Genomic DNA, 22,734 nt, shown 5'->3' with positions numbered 1-22,734 from the left:
TCTATCAATATTTCTTCTTAGTCCACTTTTATATTTTCTCAAGACTTTTGTTTTCTAATATTCTATAAGAATATCCTTGCAGTTTTCAGTAGCTTATTTCCAGTCTCTTTGAACCTACCTTTACTGTTGAACTCTCAAATTTCCTACATGTATATTCTTAGATATGAAAATTCAGAATACTGAAATTTTTTGCGAGTGGAGTTTTTGAATGTTCTTCTGTACTCTGGTGATTTCACTCCAGTTTATTTGCAAAACGAAGCCTGTTTTCTGAGGTCACTTTGAGTTTCAACTTGAAATGACAGTAAGCTCAACTGTCCCTTTTTTGCTTGTCGTTAAGGAACTTTTAACTAAATTAAGTGTCTTAAAAGATTTGCAGTGCAATAAAAGGTCAAATTGCAAGTGAGTTTCAGAGACATTCTCCCTAAAGACAGAGAGGCTGAATGTTTGTTTATAGGTATGCGAAACTTAAGTTTCAAGTTATAAATGTTTAGATATTAATGACCTTGGAAAAGAAAATTTCTGTGTCAATTGTGAAGACTGTTTTAGTTTAATATTTATGTTGCTACTGTGTACTGATGGGATGAATAAGAAGTGTTTCTATTGTACTGCTGTGAAATTTGCAATTTTGCATGAACTGATTTTTGTACTTTGAGCTAGTCATTATTCTATGAAGTTACTGTTTCCATCTTTCTTCTACTTCTTTCATGCCCACATTTGGCAGAAAGAGAAGCCTATTGCTGTTGTATAGTCTGATGCTATGAATGTCCTTTTTATAATTTAATTATATAAATAGCCAAATCTAGTGCATTTTACAGTGTATTTCCTTAAGCAAACTAGATGGAATGCTTTTTAATAACCATATAGCCATTTGATCATTTTTATACTTGCCATTTGAAGACAGTTTGGATGTAGATTGATATAGAATTACTTAAAGTACTGCATATAAATTAAACATTAAAAAGGTAGATACAGCCAGACTAAGCAGCTCAATTATAATCTTTGGTTATGCAGTTACTGCCTCAAGGACACTCCATCCATTTCATATCATATGTCCTTCTTTTGAAAGATGATCAGTGGGTTCAAGTAACACTTCAGCATGCAGGAAATTGCATAATTTATAGACTTTTAGAAATGAAAAACAGAAAACTGGTTTTCATAAATTAAATCTCCCTCTCTTTTTTTTTTTTTTTTCTTCTGTCCCCTTGCAGATTGGAACACTGAAGGATTACTACCACTTCTACCATAGTAAAACAATTAAAAGGTCAGTTCTCTCAAGCAGAGGTACCCACAGCTTCATTTCGATGGAACCAAAGGTAAGAAAATCCACCTATGTGTCTGAGGGAAAAGCCTTTGCATTTTTTATAATTTCATACCAGAGGACATCCACCTGAATGGCATATAGCATTACAAGAACCGACACACTATCTGTTCGCTAAGGTTCTGCTTCCCATTAAAATGAAGTGAAGACAATACCATGCTATTAAATATGTGCTATTCTTGGAACATAAGGACCAACATTATTCGTGGAGGAGTACAGGAATTTTTTTAATGTACTAATCACTGTGCTGTGCTTCTCTGCAAAACCACATGTGTAACATTTATGTCCACATATCTCCTATCAAGCAACCAGCTTTCAGAATGAGAATGAGCAATGTGAGATGGTACAATGTTCAGAGGAAAGTTTCTCTCTTTTTTTTTTTCCCAGTCTTTTTCTGGACTTGGTGTTTGAGGGATTAAAATAAGAATGTTCTTTTCCACCATCCTTTTGGCAGTTCCTGCTCATCTTAATTTTAAGATCTGTTTGACGCATGATGTCATGTCTTTGGACTATATGATATCATAGGTAACTGTCAACATAATTTAATTACTGATTTATAGTTAAGTATAATATTGACTTGTATCTGTACCCAAGACACACTTTTGTTTTAATTCTTTAATTTCAGTGGTTAGTAGCTTCGTCACTGACTGTAGAATTGGATTTCCTTTGGTTTTATTTTAGAAAGGAAGTGTGGAGAACGTCGTATTAGCTTTTTTAATGTTGTTCGTGTAACCCACTTTCCCAACGAAACCCCAGGTCACTGGTGTTTTTCAGTTGTGATAACAGAGTCAAGCTTTTTTTAGGTCCTTGGATGATGACTGCTGTCTGTTTTGAACTTGTCAGGTTTTACCCGACAAGGAATTTGAGAATAAAAGTTATTGGTAAAAGGCGATAAATCATACAGGAATTCTTCTGCAGTCTGGAAAGCCCTATTTAGGGCTGAAGTTCCTCTTGAGGATGGGACACGGCTAGAGAAGTGCACACAAAGTGTGTTCAACCCCATTTTCATAGAGGTGACCTGTTTAACCCTCTAAGAACAACAGCAGCTCTGCTGAGCAGCGTATTTTGGGGATTAGTATGAAAATGGTCAGGGCCCAAACCTTTGTTCCTATGAGTGCTAGGACCACTATGTAAACAAGTGCTGCACTTAGAATAGGCGAGACTGCAAAAGGAAGGAAAAGTGTTCACATCTGCGCCAGGCCACATTCTTTCCTGTGTGCACAAAGGTGAAGCGATTGACACACAAATGCACAAGTTCATAGGTACATACCACCATAAACTTTTGGTGTTACACCCAGATTCCAAGTACCTTTTCTGCACCTCTGGCAGCCAGCCAAGAATACTGCGGGTAGAATTGTGGGAGACTCTAAGGCAAAGCATAGCAGAAAATCAGAGCCATCATTTATTTTCCAGTGCTTTCCATGTCACACCATTTAGGTCTAATCCCCAGCCTGTGCTGCTGCTGGTACAGAATTTCTGCATTTCTGATCGTTGTTAAATGTCACTTTAATAATGAGGAGTTCTACTGAGGGTTGTGCAAGGTACTCAACCCTGCTACTGATTCTGTATCTAAAGAGATGCCTATAGTATAATACCTAGATATGGCAGAAATGTTTGTGATTGACTTCGTGGCTGCTCCACTGAACCTGGGCTTGGGAATTCTTCTCTGGCTGCAGACATGTCAAAATAAATATATGTATTTGTAGAATAAAGGCAACTTTGTCCTCAGTGTGTATAACATTTAATGACTATTAAAACACCCTGGAAATCAAATTGTATTACATAAGCTGGATCTTTTAAAAACAAAAGGTTTAATCTTATTGGGCCAGTACTATATGCTATTATATTTATGAGTGTGACTGTATCTAATGCCAATATTTGCAGCAGATTAGATGACGTGTATTTGTAAACAAAGGAACACTGAGGATTGTTTACTTTTAAAATCATTTAGTGGTCGTTTACTTAATGCTTAAAATGCTCTCCATATAACATGCACACACGACTAACTTGATCTGTGCTTGCTTCAGATGTGGATCACTAATTTGCTGCTTTATGAAATTCTAAATGATGACATTTTTAGTAAGTGGTAATTCATTATGTAAATAACCTGCATATAATGGAAGAACAATTATGAAATCTGGTATTTCTAAACTACTTGTGTGAATAGTGTTTGATTTCATTTTGTGGATGCACAGGGAAAGATATATAGGTACTTTAAAACCTTGCTGTTGTGGACTTGAGTTAATGAATTGCTTTGAAGATCTTTGATTTATTTTCTTCTGGAAAAACCTCTTGACACTGTTATAAACAATATTAATAGATACAACAGGAAACATAAACTGAAGACATGTGGATTACACATTTTGACAATTTTTTCAACATTAGATAAACATTATCTTGTATTTAGATGAAAAGTTAAAGGGTATGCAGTGTAACTCAATTTTATTCATTAGCATCCATATCCTTGTATAGCAATGCTGTGTGGTGTCATTTAGAAATGATATTAATTAAGTAGTTTTAGGAAAAGATGCCCAAATTAGGTGTTAATATCCCTAACATAGATTGGCATGTAGAAAATTTGAAACACAGCCTTATCTACAGCATCTTTTCTAGGTCTGTGTGTGTCTCCTATGTGTTGATGGAAAAACAAAGAAGTGAGAGAAGTTCATGGATTCAAAGCACAGATTAGTGCTATGCATCAAAGCTAAGCTTTGAATGTAATCTATCACAGAGGTGTCTGGTCTCCCCAGCTGATGTGCTGCTTGTGGTTGGCCTTCGGCAGGGGTCGATGAAAGCCCTATGCCATGGATAAAGAGCCTTTTTAGCTCCATGAAGTTAGCTCAGCAGAGTTATTTTCATGATGCTGCAGTGCATGAAACAATGGTAGCAGGAGTAAAAAGCAACTGGAAAGAGGGACAGAATCAGTCCATAGCTGAGAGGTATCATGAAGTTCAATTCAGCTGTTAAATGGTTGAATGTATTGCTGGTAGGCCCTCTATTGAGATCAGACTACTACAGCACTTCCAGAGCTGGGAATAAAAAGCTGTGATACACCTCTGAGTTCGCTGCAGCAGTGACATGAAGAGTCACAAGGTGGAAAAGATTGCAAAGAATGGTTGCAACCTCAATCTGCAGGTCAGACCCTACATCAATAGAAAACATAAGGAAAATCATGTGGAGCTTTTCTATCACTGAAGAGATGCAGTTCCAATGAAATATCAGAGTTGAAGCACCTACACGTGACAATAATACATAGAAGTTAAATGGCCAGTATAGATGAGAAAGGTGTCTTTATACGCTGAACTATGGCATGAGATGAAGAGTTTGTAGTGAAGGGCTGTGATAATGAAATTTGTGACTCATATGTTGAGATATATCTCATAGAATCAAGTAGCATAAATTGCAATGCAATAATACTAGAAGAACACAGCTTTAAAGGTAATAAGAGGCAGTTTTAAGATTGATAATATATTCAAATTGATGTACATACTAACCAAAGTTTGTTCTATTTTACTTATAAGGCCCCCAGTGCTCTGCATCACAATGGAGATCTGATAAAGACGTGGCCCATAGCAATGCTCAAAAAAGTAGAATTAATAATTTAAGTTGCTGTAAAGCGTCACATTTAGTAACAGAGAAGACATTTTAGTCATTGTTTATCAATCTCAACTAAGATGACATCTCCTCCTTTTAAATTTTGATTAATTTCAGGAAGGTTCATTCGGGATTTGAACTCCTGGTTGATGGGTCATGTTCACTCATCTTTTAGAGATATCAAGATTTCCAGTCTCATTTCCACTGAAATAACAAGTAAAGCTACCTAATCTCAGCAAAATACCCTACTTGACCAGGGTTTTGTGGAATTGTGATGCCTTGGTCACCTCTGCTCCAGGATAGAATATCTGGGGAAACATTACTGTAGATATTTGCATTTTGACCAGCCTCACCCAAGCAGACACAGAGCAGATCTATATGACCTGGTGATACAAAAGTGTTAGTACCGTGTGTGTATGTGGAGGGGATTCTTATCTTTTACATAACAGACTGAACAGAACTGTGGGCAGCAACATCTAAAATGTTGACAGGCATGTCTTTGGTGAGACAACACCAAATGATCTGGGCTATCTTCAGAGGACAGGAGTGTATCCTGTCCTTATTACTAGTAGAACATTGTGGATGTTTGTGAGAAGGCAGAGAGGAGCAGAACTGTAGTAGCCATAAGTAAATGTTTCACCATGTTGCTATGTAGTTACAGCAGTTCATATGGCTAAACAATATCCTGGGTTGATATGAGAGAGAGCTATCTAAAGAGTAGGGGAAGAGATGGATTTCACAACAAGGGGTTGGTCTTGCTTTGGCAAGGAGTGTGCCACTACTTGTGAAGTGTGCCTTTAGGAAACATGTTTAATCACTCTGGATCAGACTGTTCATTGCAAATAGTGAGGAGGGTTAAAATTTTCAGTGCTAAGAAAATCATCATCAAGTTGTTTTTTCAAATTATTAATGAATTCAAATGTTCCAAGATTGCAGTATGAGGTTGAGTAAGGAGAAAATAAAGCTTAAAAAAATTTGGATTTAAGGTAGGGAGCACAAAATTCAGCAGAAATTAAGAATGTTATTACAGTACTAAAACATCAGGCTTCTAAACGCCAGCATCATGGACTTATTGCTTAGAGAAATTCAAATGACAATGTTGTTGTGGTAAGGTTGTGTTTCACATTGGCAGTGCAACATATTATTTTGTTAAACCTCATTAGTGAACAGAAGGATTTTGTTAGCCAAATGGAACAACACAACAGTTAAACACTGGGACCAAGTGAGTTACTGATATCTGCCTGGGTAGCCATAATCTGCAGAAGCACTTGGAGGACAAAGAATCAATACTGCCCTGCTTGGTTGCAAAATAATAGGAACCATCATGCTGTTTTCCATGCTCAGAGTTTGACTGGGGGCTTAAGTTAGTTATTAAGTAATGCGATGTTTACCACTGTAGACCCTTTATTTAATTGAATCAAAAAGCGTCCACATGAGCAATCCTTCCATCTTTAGTTTAGACAAAATCAAGAATCAGACTTGCTATTTCTAAGGCTTCTGTTGCTGGGTGAGTTAGAACATGAACTGAATCACAATGTATGAGAGGGCATAGCAACATCTCCCTTTAGCACCTGCCTGCAGAGTGTTAAAAAGTTTCATGTAAACATGAGCAAATAGTCCTACAACTTGGATCTTTTTTCAGGGCTTTTTGAGATATGAAGTTGCTGTTCACTGACAAAGAACTGCATTAGAACCTGCTGTAATTAGTGTTGTTCTAACTGCTCGTTGTGGTGTTGTAAATTTTGCACAAGGGGATGAGTACTGTTTTTACTTGACAGTGGTAGAAATCAGTACTTATAGGGGTGCCTGATATATTACTAGTTTTAGCTTAAACCACATTCTTCATCAGCAAAAATCCCTGAGAAGTCTATGTTGCTTCAGTAGGAATCAAGAATAATTTTGCCATGCTAAAGCTGCATCAGACTTGTGTTCATTTGTAATTCAGTATGGACTAGATTACCGTTGACAATATACCTAGACCTAGATGAAAACCACAGTGATAAGCCCCAGTGAGTAGAGGAACAACAGAGTGGAATTGCAGCTGCATTTTATAGCAGGTTTCTCCCTTGTCTGCACCAAACCAATACCTGAAACACTTGAGAAGGCAGGGTGAAATGTCTAATTGTTCTGAGGAATGGCGACCTAAAATTTGGTGTTCGTTTTTTAGCATATGGAACAATGTTTGGTCTGTGCATGATACAAAAGCAGCTGTACTGGTTTTGGCTGGGATAGAGTTCATTTTCTTCATAGTATAATAGGTAGCATGAGGCTCTGTTTTGGATTTGTGCTGCAAACAGTGTTGATAACACTGGGATGTTTTAGCTATTGCTGGCAGAGCTGACACAGAGTCAAGGCCTTTTCTGCTTCCCACACCACCCCACCAGTGAGTGGGCTGGGGGTGCACAAGAAGTTGGGAGGGGACACGTCTGGGACAGCTGACCCCAACTGACCAAAGGGATATTCCATACCATATGGTGTCATGCTCAGCATGCTTTGCTTGCATGTGCGGCTTTTGCTTTATGTATTAAACTGCATGAGTTTTCTCACTTTTACCCTTCTGATTCTCTCCCCACTCCACCAGGAGGAAGTGAGCAAGTGGCTGTGTAGGGCTTGGTTTCTGGCTGGGGTTAAACCACAGCATCAGCTCAAAGCTGAACCTTGGTTGACCGTAACCTGAAGATGAAAGGCTTAATCCAGAGCATGTCCAGACCGAATCATTTGAATATACATGGCCAAATCCAATGCTGCTGTAACAGGAGATAAAGGTTCTTCAGTCAGCAAAATTTGTCATATAACAGTAATCTCTTTTCATTTATCTACAGTAGGTAGAAATATTTAATGATGTTAATTGTAACACTAATGGGACTGAGGTTTATTTGTGAAGAATAAAAGCTTTGTTAATGTCCAATTCTATTGCTGTATTAATGAGATAGCTGACTTTTCTATTAGTACTTAAAGAAACAACCAAAAAACAATTGCTGAAGCTTCCTAGTGGAATTACCTTTTGATGTTTTCTACTAAGAGCGGAAAAATGGCCGTTAGGAATTCAGTGTGATTAATTTTAGAAAATATAAATGTCCACTGTCAGGGAATGTGGAAGTGTTTCTTGAAATAAATTATTGTGTTTGATTACCTACACTTATATTTCCATTTCATCTTTATTATCCCAGTTGTTAGTGCCTGCCTCAAAGAGTTTTTGTCCCCTTGATATTGCTAATTGTGTATGCATTAAAAATAAATATTAGATTTTAGAACATTACCATTTTCTGCTCACTGAGTCATTTTACAGAACTCCTTGACAATGACAATCTCACCGTTACCTTTCAGGCAGGAATTGGAGATTAGTCAAGAGGTTTTAACTGGCTCACTTCCTAATTAGTGTAACAAATGGTTTGAGGAATGAAAAAGACATTACTCAGCAGAATTGCATTCTCTTGCTATATTCATATCATTATTTTCTTAAACTGGTAGTGATACGGGCAGGGAAATGGAAAGACCACAGGATGGCAAGTAGTTGGGTCAAGATTTTGACCAGTAGTATGCTTTTTAAAAACTTCAGTGCTCCACCATTTTTATTAATAGCAAGTTATTACAACATAACAGAAGCCCAGTGTCAGACCAGGTGTCAGGTATCCCATTCCATCACTCAACAGTTTATAGGGATTATGGTAGAACTGTTATTATGGTATCCAGGTTTCATGGTCAATGAGAAAGATGTTGGCTAACTCTAGAGAGACAGGCAAGGACTCATCCATCTCTCAGAGAAGTAGCTAAAATCTTCTGAGACATGAATATTCAAAATGAGGCAGATTGAATGGGTCTCTTGAGTTTGATATATCTGGAGTGTTCTGGTTTTGAAGAACCAGAAGCAAAAGGCCCTACATATATGCAATGGCCTGGGGCTTTGCAAGGGACCGACTCTACCGAGAAAACAAAAAGAAAAAAAAAAAGTAACCTGTTCTCAATTTTACAGATCAACTTGTGTCTTGAACAGAATAAATCTTAAAGACTTCAAAAAATTAGCTGGATTGTAGCTGGATTTTATCTTAGAGCTGTTAAAAAATGGTGGATTTTTCTTTTGACAAATCATGTTCTTTGACCTCTCTGCACCAGGTCAATCTGGGGCTCATGCCAAACAGGACTCCTTGCCTTTTGTTTCACAGCATGTGTTCTGCAGTTAAAATACATTCTGTTTACAGTAAACACACCAAGTAAGAGGTTAGGATCAGTGGCAATATTTGTGAGTGTAGTCTAAATCTTGTCACAGATATTTGTTTAGGAACACTCAAAAATACATATAAATGTTTTTTAGGAATCGTTGAGAGAATGTCCTTCAGAGGATACTTATACTGTAGAGGGAACAAATATTTCTGAAAGTGAGTGTTATACAGTGCTAATATATTCACAATATAAGACTTAAGATTAAAAAAGTAACATATCTCTTAAATATATTGAATTTGAGGACAAATTAGGGGAAATACTTTTGTACATGTTTTCCCTTCACTGTCACTAATAGAAGCTCAACAAAAAACTATATTTAGGTATCTTAAAGCCTAAATCTATCCTGTTAATGATCATAATTTTCTTGTGCAGACAGAGCTTTATTGGAGCTTGTATGGGAATATAGCGGAAGATTTGGTGAAGAGGTTGGTTAAATGTAAATACGCGCAAGTGACTTGCAGCTGTCTGTAGAAAAAGCACATACATCACACTTATTGTTTTACTGATCCTGTGTGCTTGATGAGTAGAACCTCTGTGTTAGATAACACAGGCCTGTGAGAAACTCTAGGCACCTTATCACTATGTCTGAGATTCCCGCTTTGTTGTGAGAAAGAGCGGGAGGCTGCGCCTGCCTGAAGCCTTGAAATACAGGTGAGCTCAGCAGGCCCGGTGATCTTCCAGCAGGGATGAACTGACCAGCGCCTGTGTCCCCGTCGGTGTCACCTCTGCCTGGGAGCTCAGGTACGATTTTGGAGATCCCCCAGTAGAGAGGTAACTGAAATAAAACTCGCTCTTTGCAATGCATTCATGGCCTCTGGCTCTTCTTGTGATGTGCCTGTGTATGTGTACACAGAGCTGCAACGCTAATCCCAGCAAAGGATAATCCCAGCAAATTTAACATTGGCTTTAGCATTTGTCATTTTACTTTAGAAAATGGAAGTGCTTAGAATATAAATAATTAGTTGTGAATACTTGTCTTGATTTCTACCTTATATTCTTTCGATATTAGAATATTTCAGGATATCTTAATTGCAAAGTTGACTGTACATTAATGAAATAACAAAAACAGAGAGGAAAAAACCTTTGTCCACCCATTGTTGCATCAGAGGACACTTCAGCGTCACAATCATGGAGGTAAATGTTGGAGAAGCTATTTAGGCAGCATGTACTCCAGTATGGTGCAGCATGCTATGGGAATCTTCAGCTGGCAATTGATTTGAGCAGGGACTAGTCGAGATTCTAGCCATTTTTGATGAGTGTAAAAGGTATACGTACCATGCTGTGTGGCTAACTTAATTAGGCATCATTAGGTTCACCTTGTGTACCTTGAGCTATCTAAATGCTCTCTAAAATATTTCCATTCTGGCATAAGAATTTTTTAGCATCTCTCTGTCAGAATATCTAAACATGTGGCTGTTGCTTTCTTGCTTCAATGGTGCATCTACCTGGCTTTCCCCATGCAAGATGTGAGTGTTCATCCTGATTCAAAGTAAGACCATTAATTAGAGACATAGAATGCAGATGCAGCCAGATCAAACAGGCTTCTGCAGCTTTCTTTTGTAGGTGGAAATGCTACATTAAAAAAAAAAAAAAAAAAGCCTAAAAAGGAAAAGAGTGTTACATTCCTCTCACAGTTCAGGAGCTGCTAAAGGAGTTTGCTCAGCCTTAATAATGACAAAAGCATTTTAGGGTGGGAATTTAAAACCTGTAAGATGACTATTTCATCATAGCACTTAAAAACATGTGAAAGCAGAGACCTATCAGGGAAACCGCTTGGCCATCCTTAGTCCAGGGATGCTAGTAAGTGTTAATAACATTTTAGTTTCTTTACAATTCAAGTAAAGAAGTACATGCTTCTGTGGTTTTTATCAGCAAAGTGGGTGTATAGGTGAAAAATGATAGTGTGCCGACATGTTTAAAAAAAAGTAAGGTAAATTAGTCCTTTTGTTGCTAATCTGTGTTCTAAGAGTTTGCCAGGGAAGACAGCAGCTCTGACAGCTGCAATGGTCTCATGTTATACTAAGTGTACTTTTGCTATCATTAGAGTCAGCTTGCATTGCTAGTGGCAGATAGCACATTGCTGTTTTGGCTACTGGGCTGTAAAATTACTGGATATCAGAAAGCGGAGGAAGGGGAGAGATCCTAGTTTTGAACCAGGTAAAGATACACCATTCTGGAGGAAGCTGATCCTGCAGGGCCAAATGCCAGAATATCAGGAGAGAGATGAGGAGATAGAGATTGAAAGAAAACACATTTTGGAAAGGAGCATCTCAGAGCAGATTGTCTAGAAATGTGACAGAACAGCTTCTACACACCATTTCCTAAGGCGATCCAGCTTCATCTGATACTGATGATATTGGTTATAGTGCAGGATATTAATAGAAAAATGGATTAAACGTCTTTGTACACCCCCAGCCCCCACCCCTTGCTTTTAGAAAACTTCCTGGCAGCAACATGTGTTCTGGATGTAATGTGTCAAAATTTTCATGCATCTCTCTGCCTGCTTCCAAGAAGCAAGGCAATTATGTTTAATTCTAGTAGTTGCTATCTCAGCCAGCTAGTCTAAACCGTAAACAGCAAAAAATCATGATACTCAGATAATTTGTCATATCTAGCATTATTAACAGGTAGTTAAAGTCAAGGGCAGAGAGCTGGAAAAATATCCCTCCTCAAAACAAAAGAATCTTCCCCCTGCCCAGGCTGTTGTGTGCAAGAACTTCCTTTCTTTTAGATTAATTTGAAGAAGTCAGTGTCACCGGGAAGCCACTTATTTTTCTTGGCTGATCTGTTTCACTGTAGCAGATCCCTACCATCCTTTGAGCTGCAGGTTTTAACAGCTCCGAGGAGGTGCAAAGCAGCTGTGCCTGTTCACAGCTGCGCTGCTTGAATTTGTGTGGCCTTCTCTCTTTTGTGGTTCTGTCACCCTACCTGTGAAATGGTGACAACACTGACAGCTGGATAAAAACTTCTGTAAATGGCAAATGCACAGCAAGTACTATGTGTTTTATTCTGTGGACGTGTATTTCTCTTGGTGTCACACTGAGCATTTTATGAATACAAACAAGATTTCAGTAAAATAAAACAGTCTTTCTAAATCCTTTCTTGTATAATCCACTTAAAGCAGTCATATCCATTGGTGTGTTGACTGTTGCCTACATAAGCTGTGTTTAACCTAGATTATTGTTTGAATTTTTTCGTTGTCCTTTTTTGAGGGGCAGTAAATGCTGTCACTCCAATTGATGCTGAAGTTTTAAATAAATGTGAAGGCTAGAATATGGGTTTATCTTTGCTTTTGTAAAGGATCCAAATTGAAAAGTTCTTTTTAAGTATATTTACCAAAGTCAGAGTCAATCCACCGTTTCATCAGTAGCTGTTAAAACAACTTTGTGTGAACATATAATGAAATTAGAATTTCTGAATTCTGAAGAGTTTTCTGTTTTCCAGCATGTTCCTAAGGAACTGTTTCTCCAAAATACAGTTTCCAAATAGACTCATGGTCTTTAAGATCAAAAGGAAACATTGTGGTCATCCAGGCAAACCATCTTTGACCAGATGTCTTACAGCTCACCAGACATAATTTCTATTTGAAGCAGAGAGTAGCTTTTAGAAATCTTCCCATTTTAATTAAAACACAGCCAGCAATGGAGAGTTTCCAAAAGTTTTTAGGATGTTCTATTTTTGTTTTATCTGAGGCTATCTAGCTTAAATGTCTAGCCTTTTTCCATTGCTATAACTGTCTGTGAGTTTGAAGAATGCTTTTCTACAGCAATTGGATGACCTGTGTATGTGTTTGGACACTGTGAAGTAAATGCCCATAAATTTCCGTTTCCTCAGCTAGGAGCACCTCCTAGAACCGCTTTCTTGTGGACCTGCTTTTCTCTTCTTTTCATAATTTTTGGGCTTCTTTCCTGGGTCTCCACTGTGTCAACATGCTACCCTTGTCTTGTATGCAGGAAGCTATCTGTGAGATTTGCAACTCTGCTCAGTGCAGAAAAACTTGGTAAACTTGCTTGTCATTTTATGAGCCTAAATACACTTTGATGAAGTAGTCTGAAGAAGGCATTTAGGAAATTTAATACTGACATCTTTGTGAGCGACTGAGATTTCTCACCTTCTCTTTTGACTTTCACACTATCCTGGCAAATAGTGGGAATGCAGCCAGGTGGTTTAAAACTGTTGTATGATGATAATACGTGGGTTGTTAATCCCCCAGAGTCCAGTTTTGTCTTTCAGTCCTTCCTATCAGCAAGTAAAGGAAGTGGACAGATGAATAAATATATAATAATCGTACTAATAGGAAAGTATATGAAAGCCATCACAAGGTTTGAAGCTCCTAAAATGTCTTCCCTGGCAAGAGCAGACATCTTCTGTAGCACATCCCAGATTATATCAAACAAAGTTTATATTAGTTTACTTTAGAAGATACATGTTTGCTCATTTGAAGATTGTCTTGGTCAGAAGACAAAAGGTTTTATTGGTACAGAGAGTATTCATAGCCTGTAATCACATAAAGAACCATATTTATATTAGGCCATTTTAAAGTCCTTTTATCCCAACAGAAGATGAAGTAGAAATACCTTATAAAGATTATACCACACTGCAACCTCAAAAGTGGTCTTATTGGAGACAGAAAAACTTTAGTATGCCCAGCTGAAATATCTATCCTTTTAAATGATAGCCATGGAAATAGCACTCTTTATATTCTTTTTCTCAATGTATAATATGAAGAGTGTTGTGAATTATGAGCACAGGGAAATGAATCCATAACTAAGTGACTGTTATTGGAACGTTTCTAATGTCAGAATGTGCACAGAGACCATCCCAGAGTTGCAAAGCTGAGATGTTGTCCTTGTTTCAGCCCAGGCTTTAAAATAAATAAAAGCAGTAACCAGAAGGTTCATTAATCAAGCATCACTCCAGCTTTTACATGGTCTGACTTGCTGAAATTGAGAGATACCACCTCGCTGGAAGCACTGTCAGCAATTTCTGAGGTGTGGGAATAATACTTCAGTTGAAAAAAAACATTTGCTTTTCTTCAGCCTACTGAATGCAGGAAAAGAAACTTCAGTCCTTTCTCATTTGCCTGGGAAGCTGGACTGCAATGTCTCTTCTGGCTCTTTGTATGTGTCTTCCACAGGTAGTAAGTCTTTGCTGTTTATTTCAGATGGTGGTGATGATGATGATGATGTCTAATAGCTACAGAAATCAATATTTTAATAGCAGCAAACTTCACTGACAGCTGCGAGGCTGGAGTTTAGGATAGAAAGAGGTACTCTGGTGCTTGGGTCACAGGCTGAGGAAAAGCAAGATTAAACCAGCAATGATTTGAAAGGACAAAGGATGTTTCCGTTTTCTGGTTTTGTTTGTTTGCTTGTTTGTTTTCAATACAGCTTGTACCAGAGGAGACAATGTTAAGATTCTTCTCTCTTGATTTGAAGTGATAGATTGGAGACAAACATGCTTATCATGAAAGAAATAGGAATATTTATAAATTTGTGCTACAAATGCATCTGAAATGCTAAAGAACTAGTGAAATAGGTGGTGTAAAATATGTTACTGATACTTCTATAAAGAGCAAAACCCAATTATTTTGGAGAATTCAAACCTCTAAAACTGAAGCTTGATATAAGCACTTTGGATCAATTCTGAATTTTCAATACCTACTTCTAAGTATATGAAATCAGGGTAGGTTTGGAAAAAAAATATTGATCCTTATTTATGATTACGGATATTCTGAACAGTAGCGACACAGATCCAGTCATGAAAACGCAAATAGGATAAACTTTTCGTGTGGTTTAAAGTACTCTGATCAGAAAACTGCTTGATTTTATATTTAGTATATGGTTTGTGACTGATTTTTTCCATGGTAGATTTATGTCAAAGATATCCTTGTTGGCAAAGCATCATTAAGCAAAAGTGCTGGAAATACACTGAATAGTAGGTGGTAATTTCTTCCTTTGTAGAGATGAACAATATTGTGTAAGGACAATTTCAAGGAGTTTTTCATTGATGAAGAGACTACTCAGGAGAAGTATTTGTTTTGGCAAGACCAGTATATCACAGTTGGATATTATATGTAATTTCATTATGGAATACTTTTACTGTCTCTCTGTTTCTCAGTGGATTTGCTGAACTGTTGTGGATGTCTGTGGTAATAGAAGCCAGGACAAACCCTTGACTGAATCAACACCTTTGGAATTACACTGGTATTTTTGACATTTGAATTTGATCCCATGGGGAGATTTATCTTCCTAAGAAGTCATTTAGTAAATGATTTAAGGCTATCTTAAATTAGCATGTGCAGATGTCTGAAGGACTTAAATGATTTATGACAAGGATTGTAGGACTAGCCTCAGGAAAGAAAAAAAATCTATCAGAAATTTCTACAGGTTTTTTTTTTAACATATATCATCATTGCTACAGTAATATAAACATAAACCCCAAGATATTTCAACTGCCAGATGTTGGACTCCAAAGCTAATTAAGTTTGGAGAGCTTAAAGTTTTATCCCCTTGTGGATACTGGGTTTAGCATCAGCATTTCAGTTTATTAAGAAGATGCAATGTTAGGCCTGGGTTAGATAGAGTTACAACATATCAACTCGCATTCAGAGTGATACTAATACTAATCCTTATGGTGTATTGAAATTCTAGATGATTATACTCTCCCAAGACTAGATATACTAATGTTGTATGTAACGATGTGAGCAAAGCTTTAGCTATTGTACCAAATAGACCTATCAGTTAGAGGTCTTCTTTTTTAAATCGTATTGTCTTGTAGCTCTTGAGTTGTTAGGTGAGTTGTATGACCTGTGGCTAAAAATGACAAAGTACCTTGTGTAAACATAAGAGCTGCTTTTAAGCTGGTGCAGCAAAGATTTTTCCTCACTTTTCCAAGGATGAGTTATTTTAGAAGCTGAACCAGAGCATCTGAGATGATTAGGGAACTTCAGATCTGAGGAAGGGAAAAATCTCCAGCTGCTTGAGACACACTTTGCCTACGACAGCTGTGGCTGGTGCTGGTGGAAGCCACCAGGCAGGAGCCCAGGCTCCCTGGAACTTGTTCTCAGCTCTGCCACAAACTGCTGTGTAATTTTCATCCTGTAATTTTAGTCTTCTCTGTGGTCTGCTGTGGTACAGTGCACAAGGGGAGAGGTTGGGCCGGGGCCATGGCCACGTTCACTCAGCAGATACTACAGTCGCACCTATGAATAGGAAACCTGCTGAGGCTTCCCCAAGGAGAGAAAATGTGGATCTTTTTGCCTTTTATTGTTCCCTGCTTTTCCAGTGGGACTTGAATTCTGGCCAACAGCAGACACGCTGAGCTTCTCCAGGTTTTTGGTGTGATGCTTGTCCTTCCTAGCAGTTCTGGCTGCTAAAAATCTGCCTTGAGAGAGATTGTGCATCTCCACCACTAGCTGGTCTTTGCCCTTCTCTCTTCCCAACTTATTCTGCTACATTCTTGCACCTAAAGCAGGAAGAAGACTTTGCTGCTATGAACAGTTACAGGCTGATACATACTGATATTTGTGAAGAGCTCTGAGCTCTGGGGGTGGGAAGGGTGCAGAGGAAAGGCAAAGGAAGTTTTGGGTGTGTTAAAATGCACAACTGTGGTTCATTGTACCTCACGAATATGGAAGTATGGCTGTAGTGCTACAATGGCTTACTTGTATGTAGTAAAGTAGGTGGAAACCACTTAATTCATATCAGGACTGACTAGCTTTTTTGTGGCTATGAGATGGAAAAATGTGCATTGAATTTCAGCTTTGTTCCATGGGTGAGACTGCAGTAGCTTGCCCTGCTGTTGTGCAGGATGTGTTTCTTTGGGCTTAAGTGGTAATTTCAAGGATCCTCTGCTGCCTTCTCTCCTCCTCTGCTTTTCTTTTCTCTCCCGAGCCTGTCATAACATCTGTTTCTTTTTTTTTATCTTGTTATTTTTCAGAATGTGTAGCATAATTATGTCAACTGCTTTGATTGTTGATGTCATTGATGTCATTGACCCTTGCTGAAGAAGCACCTTGTCGATCAGCAAGAATGTATCGCATAGCACTGCTGGATTCATTGACATTTTTATCCAACTTTAGACCCCTACAGTTTGTGAAATGTTATCTGCAATAATTTTCCATGCTCTTTCTTGACCTATGTCAACAGATACTTTATCTAACTGTCTTAATGTATTTTTATGGTGCAAACTGGCTGCTGCTAGTCAGAGAATACTGATATGTTAGTAAAAGAGCTTGGTGTTTAATCATAATTTTTTAAAAACCCTCAAAATTCTTCTTAAGCTGAATAGTGCAACTTTTGGGGGGTCTCACCTTTGTGATTCTGAACATGAACAGCAGAAGGTGTGCCAACAATTTTAGTTAGCCCTCTCACATTCCTGCATAATTGCTTGGGTCTCAGTTGTTCAGTAACCAGGACATGGCCCTTGGATATTGGTATATCCTCCTATGAACTTTAATCCTAAATGTATTTACTTTTTATTTTCATTACAATGTGAAATACAAAAGGAGAGTGTTGTCAAATTATATAATTAAGTAGAACTTGGTCACAGAAATTCTCATGATGGGACAGCTAGGGTACATACTGGTTTTGTTAGAATCATAGAGTCGTAGAACAGTTTGTGTTGGAAGGGACCTTAAGAACCACCTAGTTTCAACCACTACTAGACCAGATTGCTCCAGGACTCATCCATCCTGGCCTTGAACACTTCCAGGGATGGGGCATCTACAGCTTCTCTGGGCAACAGGTTCTAGTGGCTCACTGCCCTTGCAGTAAAGAATTTCTTCGCAGTATCCAATCTAAATCTACACTCTTTAAGTTCAAAGCTGTTACCCCTCATCCTTTCACTATACTCTGTGATAAAGAGCCCATCTCTGTCTTTCCTGTAAGCTCCCTTTGGGTGCCAGAAGGCTGCTCTAAGGTCTCCCTGAAGTCTTCTCCTTCCTAGCCTAAACAACCCCAACTCTCTCAGCCTGACTTCCTGTGGGAGGTGATCCATCCCTCCGATCATTGTCAGGGCCCTCCTCTGGACTTGCTCCAACAGTACCATGTCTTTCTTGTGGTAGGGCTCTCAGAACTGAACACGGGACTTCAGGTGGGGTCTCATGAGAACAGAGTAGAAAGACAGAATCACCTCCCTTGACCTGCTGGTTACACTTTTGGTGCAGCCCGAGATACAATTTGCCTTCTGGGCTGCAAGTACACACTGCTAGCCCATACTTAGTTTTGCATCCACGATACTCCACATGCTTCTCTGCAGAACTGCTCTCATTGTACTCATCACCCAGCCTGTAACTCTGGGATTGCCCTGATTTAGGTGCAGAACCTTACACTTGGCCTTCCTGAACTTCAAGAGGTTTGCATGGGCCTGCTTCTCAAGCCTGTAAAGGTTCCTCTGGATGGTGTCCCTTCCATCTAGAGCAGGAACTGTAAGAACAGTTTTTCTGCTATGGCCATTTCTGGGCCAAGCACAGTCTCATGTCCCTGAGAGGGCCAGCCTCATTCCAGTCCTTTTCCAGCCAGGTCTATCAGAACTCTCATGCATGTGAGCATTGAGAGTCTTCAGGCAAATGAAGTATGAAGTTTGCCAGGTGCAATGTGAGACCATTCCCATGGGGAGGGAGGATGCTCGCCCACAGCAATTCCCCATAGACAAACTCCAAGTAAAAGTGCTGCAATGCTGTCTAGTGCCAGCTTTCTACATGATGGACATTGCCCCTTTTGCTCACCTGTCCTGCTTCTATACAGATTCACTGCTTGCTTGGCAATACTTTCCATGTCCCCTATCTGAGTTTTCTCTCACTTTCCTCTTAATCTATAGTGTTCCTCTGGCATCTGCTTTCTTGTTATCTTTCTTGCTATCTTTCTTGTTATCTGAGCAGGAATTTCTAATTTCTTCTTACAGGCATAGGACAGATTGAGGTGAAGGATGGCAGTACAAGGGATAGAGCCATGATTACATTTGGGAGTGGCACATTTCAAGAACTCTTCATCACAGTCTGAAGATCCACACCTTGATGTTTAATTCCTCGGCATAAAAATCATAGATTCTGGTATGAAATGTATAACCTAGTTCAGTGTTAGGGTCTTTTTTCTCCCCATGCATGCTTTCCCCAAAATGGAAAGGATTACACATTCAGCTTGCCTGTAACTTCTGCTTAATACTAATGGTGTTTTCACATACTCAACACATTTTTAATCAATTAGAAAATATTCGTTCAAGTAGACTCTCTCATTATATATTTGAAAAAGTACTTTTTCACAAGACTGTTTAGTGTTTGTGTATTAAAAATCACACTGTTTTGAGACATTACTGGATTATTTTTTTCAGCATGTTAATTTTTCTTTTTCCATTTTCCAAACCTTTTTTTGGACAGTTTATTACACTGGAAGAGGTCTGTCTTACCTGTGACTCCTTTACCAATAACCCTACTGAATTAATGAGAGCGAAAACAGTAGAAAGTAGTTTTATTTCACACAGAGATAACATTTCATTATGATTTTTAGCAGTTAAAGAGTATAAAAGAGTGGTATGCTTGAATTAGCTCAGAGAAGCTTTTGTACCGTAGCACTGTTTCATGCAGGTCTGTGAAGAAGAGCTGCATCATGCACAGAACAACCCTGTTAATGCTGAAGTGAGGGAACTGGAAATTATGATTTTTTAAAAATAGTCTGGTATCCAATCTGGCTTGGCTTTGATTTCTAGACATTTAGGAAATGAAACTTTCAAAGCTGAAGTTGATGGAAAAATGTGCACTGTTCCACCTCAGTAAGTGTGCCTATGGAAATGTTAAAATGAACCTCATTGTTTGCATAGAGTCTCGTTTTAGTAAGAAATGGGAATCTGTTTAATTGATTACTACAGAGGTTTTCCTTCAAGGCCTTTGGTTTAGAAAGTGTGGACACTTTTTAAAAGAAAATATTTTTAAACAAATGAGCTCTTTTCGTACAGAATCAAACAAATTCAAGATATACCAGGCATTTGAGAGTCATGTATGGATAAATACCCATAAAATACTCAAAGGAAATATATGTCAGAATACTAAAATAACTGCTGAGTCTTGACCTTGTGTTCATTAATAGTCCAGTGATTGTACAATTTAACCTACACTGAAAAATACTGGCAAGTTTTGTTGTTCACTTATTAGATAAAATCCCCAAACTACATGGTTTAGTGTAGTGAGCTATTCTATTTATATTGCCGTGATATTTTCTGTAAATTAAATTTTATGGACTGGCTTCTCAGATGAGAACTTTGTCCTTCTGTAATGTTTTTAATTATATTCTAGATGGCTGTATCAGTACATCCTCAGAAAAAAAAAAAACAACAATTTGTAAGCAGATCACAACATAAGATGTTTGCTAAAAATCTTCCAGATAAGGCTGTAATCACGAATATGATCAGGTGTGTTGCAATGTTTTAGGTTACTCTGTCTAGCATCCTACACTGTCTCCTTTGTAGCAGTGTACAGTCATGTCAAGGTTTAATTGCAAGGCGATAATAAACTGTGGCAGGTGCTCTCTGTCAGCCCCTCACCCACCCCGCATAAGAAAGATAAGGAGGGATGAAGAGACATTTTGCAAGTTCAAACAGTTTTAAAAGGCTTTACTAAGGCTACTAGTAAATAGAGAGAATATACAAAATATACAAAACCAATCTTGAGTATCCCAGGGTAAAGCAGGTTTGCCCGTTTCCCCCCTCCCATGGCGATTCTGGGAGCTGGTGAGGCTCCAGCAGCTGCAGGGCAGGCACCCAGAAGTCCTGTGTGGGACTTGACAGCAAACCAGAACTGGATTCAGGGATGCAGAGTCTCATACTTTGGATTGCAGGGATGACAGGCAGGGTCCTTTTCAGATGCTGGCCATGGTCAAAGAGAGTGAGATCCTTGTGATCTCCCTCTTTTATAGGGTATATGACGCATATTGGATAGAATACTTAGTTGGTCAGTTTTAGACACCTGTTCTGTCTGCCCGTCCTTGCAAACACGCCCCTCTCACTTATGGAACACATGAAATCTTATCAGAATTCTTGGCTGTTATAGTAATAAATCTAAACATGAGCTTCTTCTGCATTCCATTGGTCACTCTTATCAGTTTCAGAGCACAGTGTCTGAAAACATGTAGCTAAATTCAGAAAAATACAGTTATTTAGAACTTAGCTGAAAGAAAAATTCACTAAAAGAGAATTGGTCTTGTTTTTAACTGGGAATGGTCATTTTGACTTCACTAAGGGCAAATCATGCCTGACAAATCTGGTGGCCTTCTACATTGATGTTACAGCATCAGTGGATAAAGGAAGAGCAACTGATGGCATCTACCTGGATTTATGCAAAGCATTTAGTACTGTTCCACACAACATTCTTGTCTCTAAATTGGAGAGACATGGATTTGATGGCTGAACCACTCAGTGAACAAAGAACTGGCTGGATGCTTGCACTCAAAGTGTTGTGGTCAATGGCTCAATGTCCAAGTGGAGACCAGTGATGAGTAGCATTCCTCAGAGGCTGGAACTGGTGCTGTTTAACATCTTTGTGACATGGACAGTGGGAAGCAGTGCAACCTCTGCAAGTTTGCCCGTGACACCAAGCTGTGTGGTACAGTAGATGTGCTGGAGGGAAGGGTTGCCATCCAGAGGGATCTTGACAGGCTTGAGAGGTGAGCCTGTGGGAACATCATTAAGTTCTATTCCACCATTAGAGAGCTACCTGCACTATCTTCCCATATACATACTCTAGCAAACCTGCCATTTGCCCCCCTCTGTAGTTACATGAAATCAAATGGCTACTGATAGTAATTTTATGTATAGATAAAATGGTCATTAGGTCTTATGGAAGACAAGAATTTATGTTTTCTTTTTTGGCTTTGGGTCTGATCATGCAAGCTGCACAGCCCTTCTACAAAATTACTCTTTCATGTATTTTCCCTAACTTTGCTAGCAATTGAGGAAATAATTACGGACAATATTCATCATGTAATAGCCACAGGCCCTGCAACAGGTATCTAATCTGAAATACAGTTACTTTTTTGGTTAAAAGACAATAGATAAGATACAGAAAAATATTTAAACATACCTCACAAAAATCTAAACATCTACCATACCACAGGCTTGCGGATTAACTCAGTTGATACTAGCTCTTGTACAAATATATGCATGTATATGAATACCTGCATATATACAAAATTCTTCGTGTGTTAAATGATTGTTCCAATAAACTGGAACTGTGCAGTGAGACAATGTTTATGATTGCTTGGACTAAAGAACTCTCTGATAAGTGTTCTCAATAATGTTGTCTGGAATAAAGGAAACAGAAAACAGGAATTAATTCGGGTTTTTTTAAGGCATCAGTGTATACATGTATCAGTCATCACAAGTACTATGCTGCCTTTATATTTCAATATTTTTAATGGTCAGCAGATATTTGCAGCTGAATAGGCAGTAAATAAGTGAAGTAAACATTTTCACAGTGAACAGTAAAGAGTTGTGCAATTTGTCTTGTCAGGAAAACTGCTCTCATTTATCCATATAAAATGGTATTAGGTTGTTGAAGTTCTGCTTAAACTTGTGTGTTGCACAGGCTCCTGGAATATTTCATGCTCCTC

The 22,734-nt window shown here is 38.4% G+C and overlaps 1 protein-coding gene across 1 annotated transcript in view; it reads left to right on the top strand.

Moving 5' to 3' along the window:
* Positions 1-22,734, top strand: part of PCSK5 (proprotein convertase subtilisin/kexin type 5) — a gene marked incomplete at its 5' end in the record, with an annotated part of 194,028 nt that overhangs the window by 23,568 nt on the left and 147,726 nt on the right. Inside the window, one exon of the mRNA XM_080362313.1 lies at positions 1,209-1,313. Within this exon, the coding sequence (XP_080218439.1) occupies positions 1,209-1,313 (105 nt within the window). The remainder of the gene's footprint in view (positions 1-1,208; positions 1,314-22,734) is intronic.

The sequence above is a fragment of the Nesoenas mayeri genome (genome assembly GCF_963082525.1).
Source record: "Nesoenas mayeri genome assembly, chromosome: Z".
Lineage (NCBI taxonomy): Eukaryota > Metazoa > Chordata > Aves > Columbiformes > Columbidae > Nesoenas > Nesoenas mayeri.
Note: the sequence above shows the minus strand (reverse complement) of the source record. Positions and strands in the feature narration are given on the sequence as shown.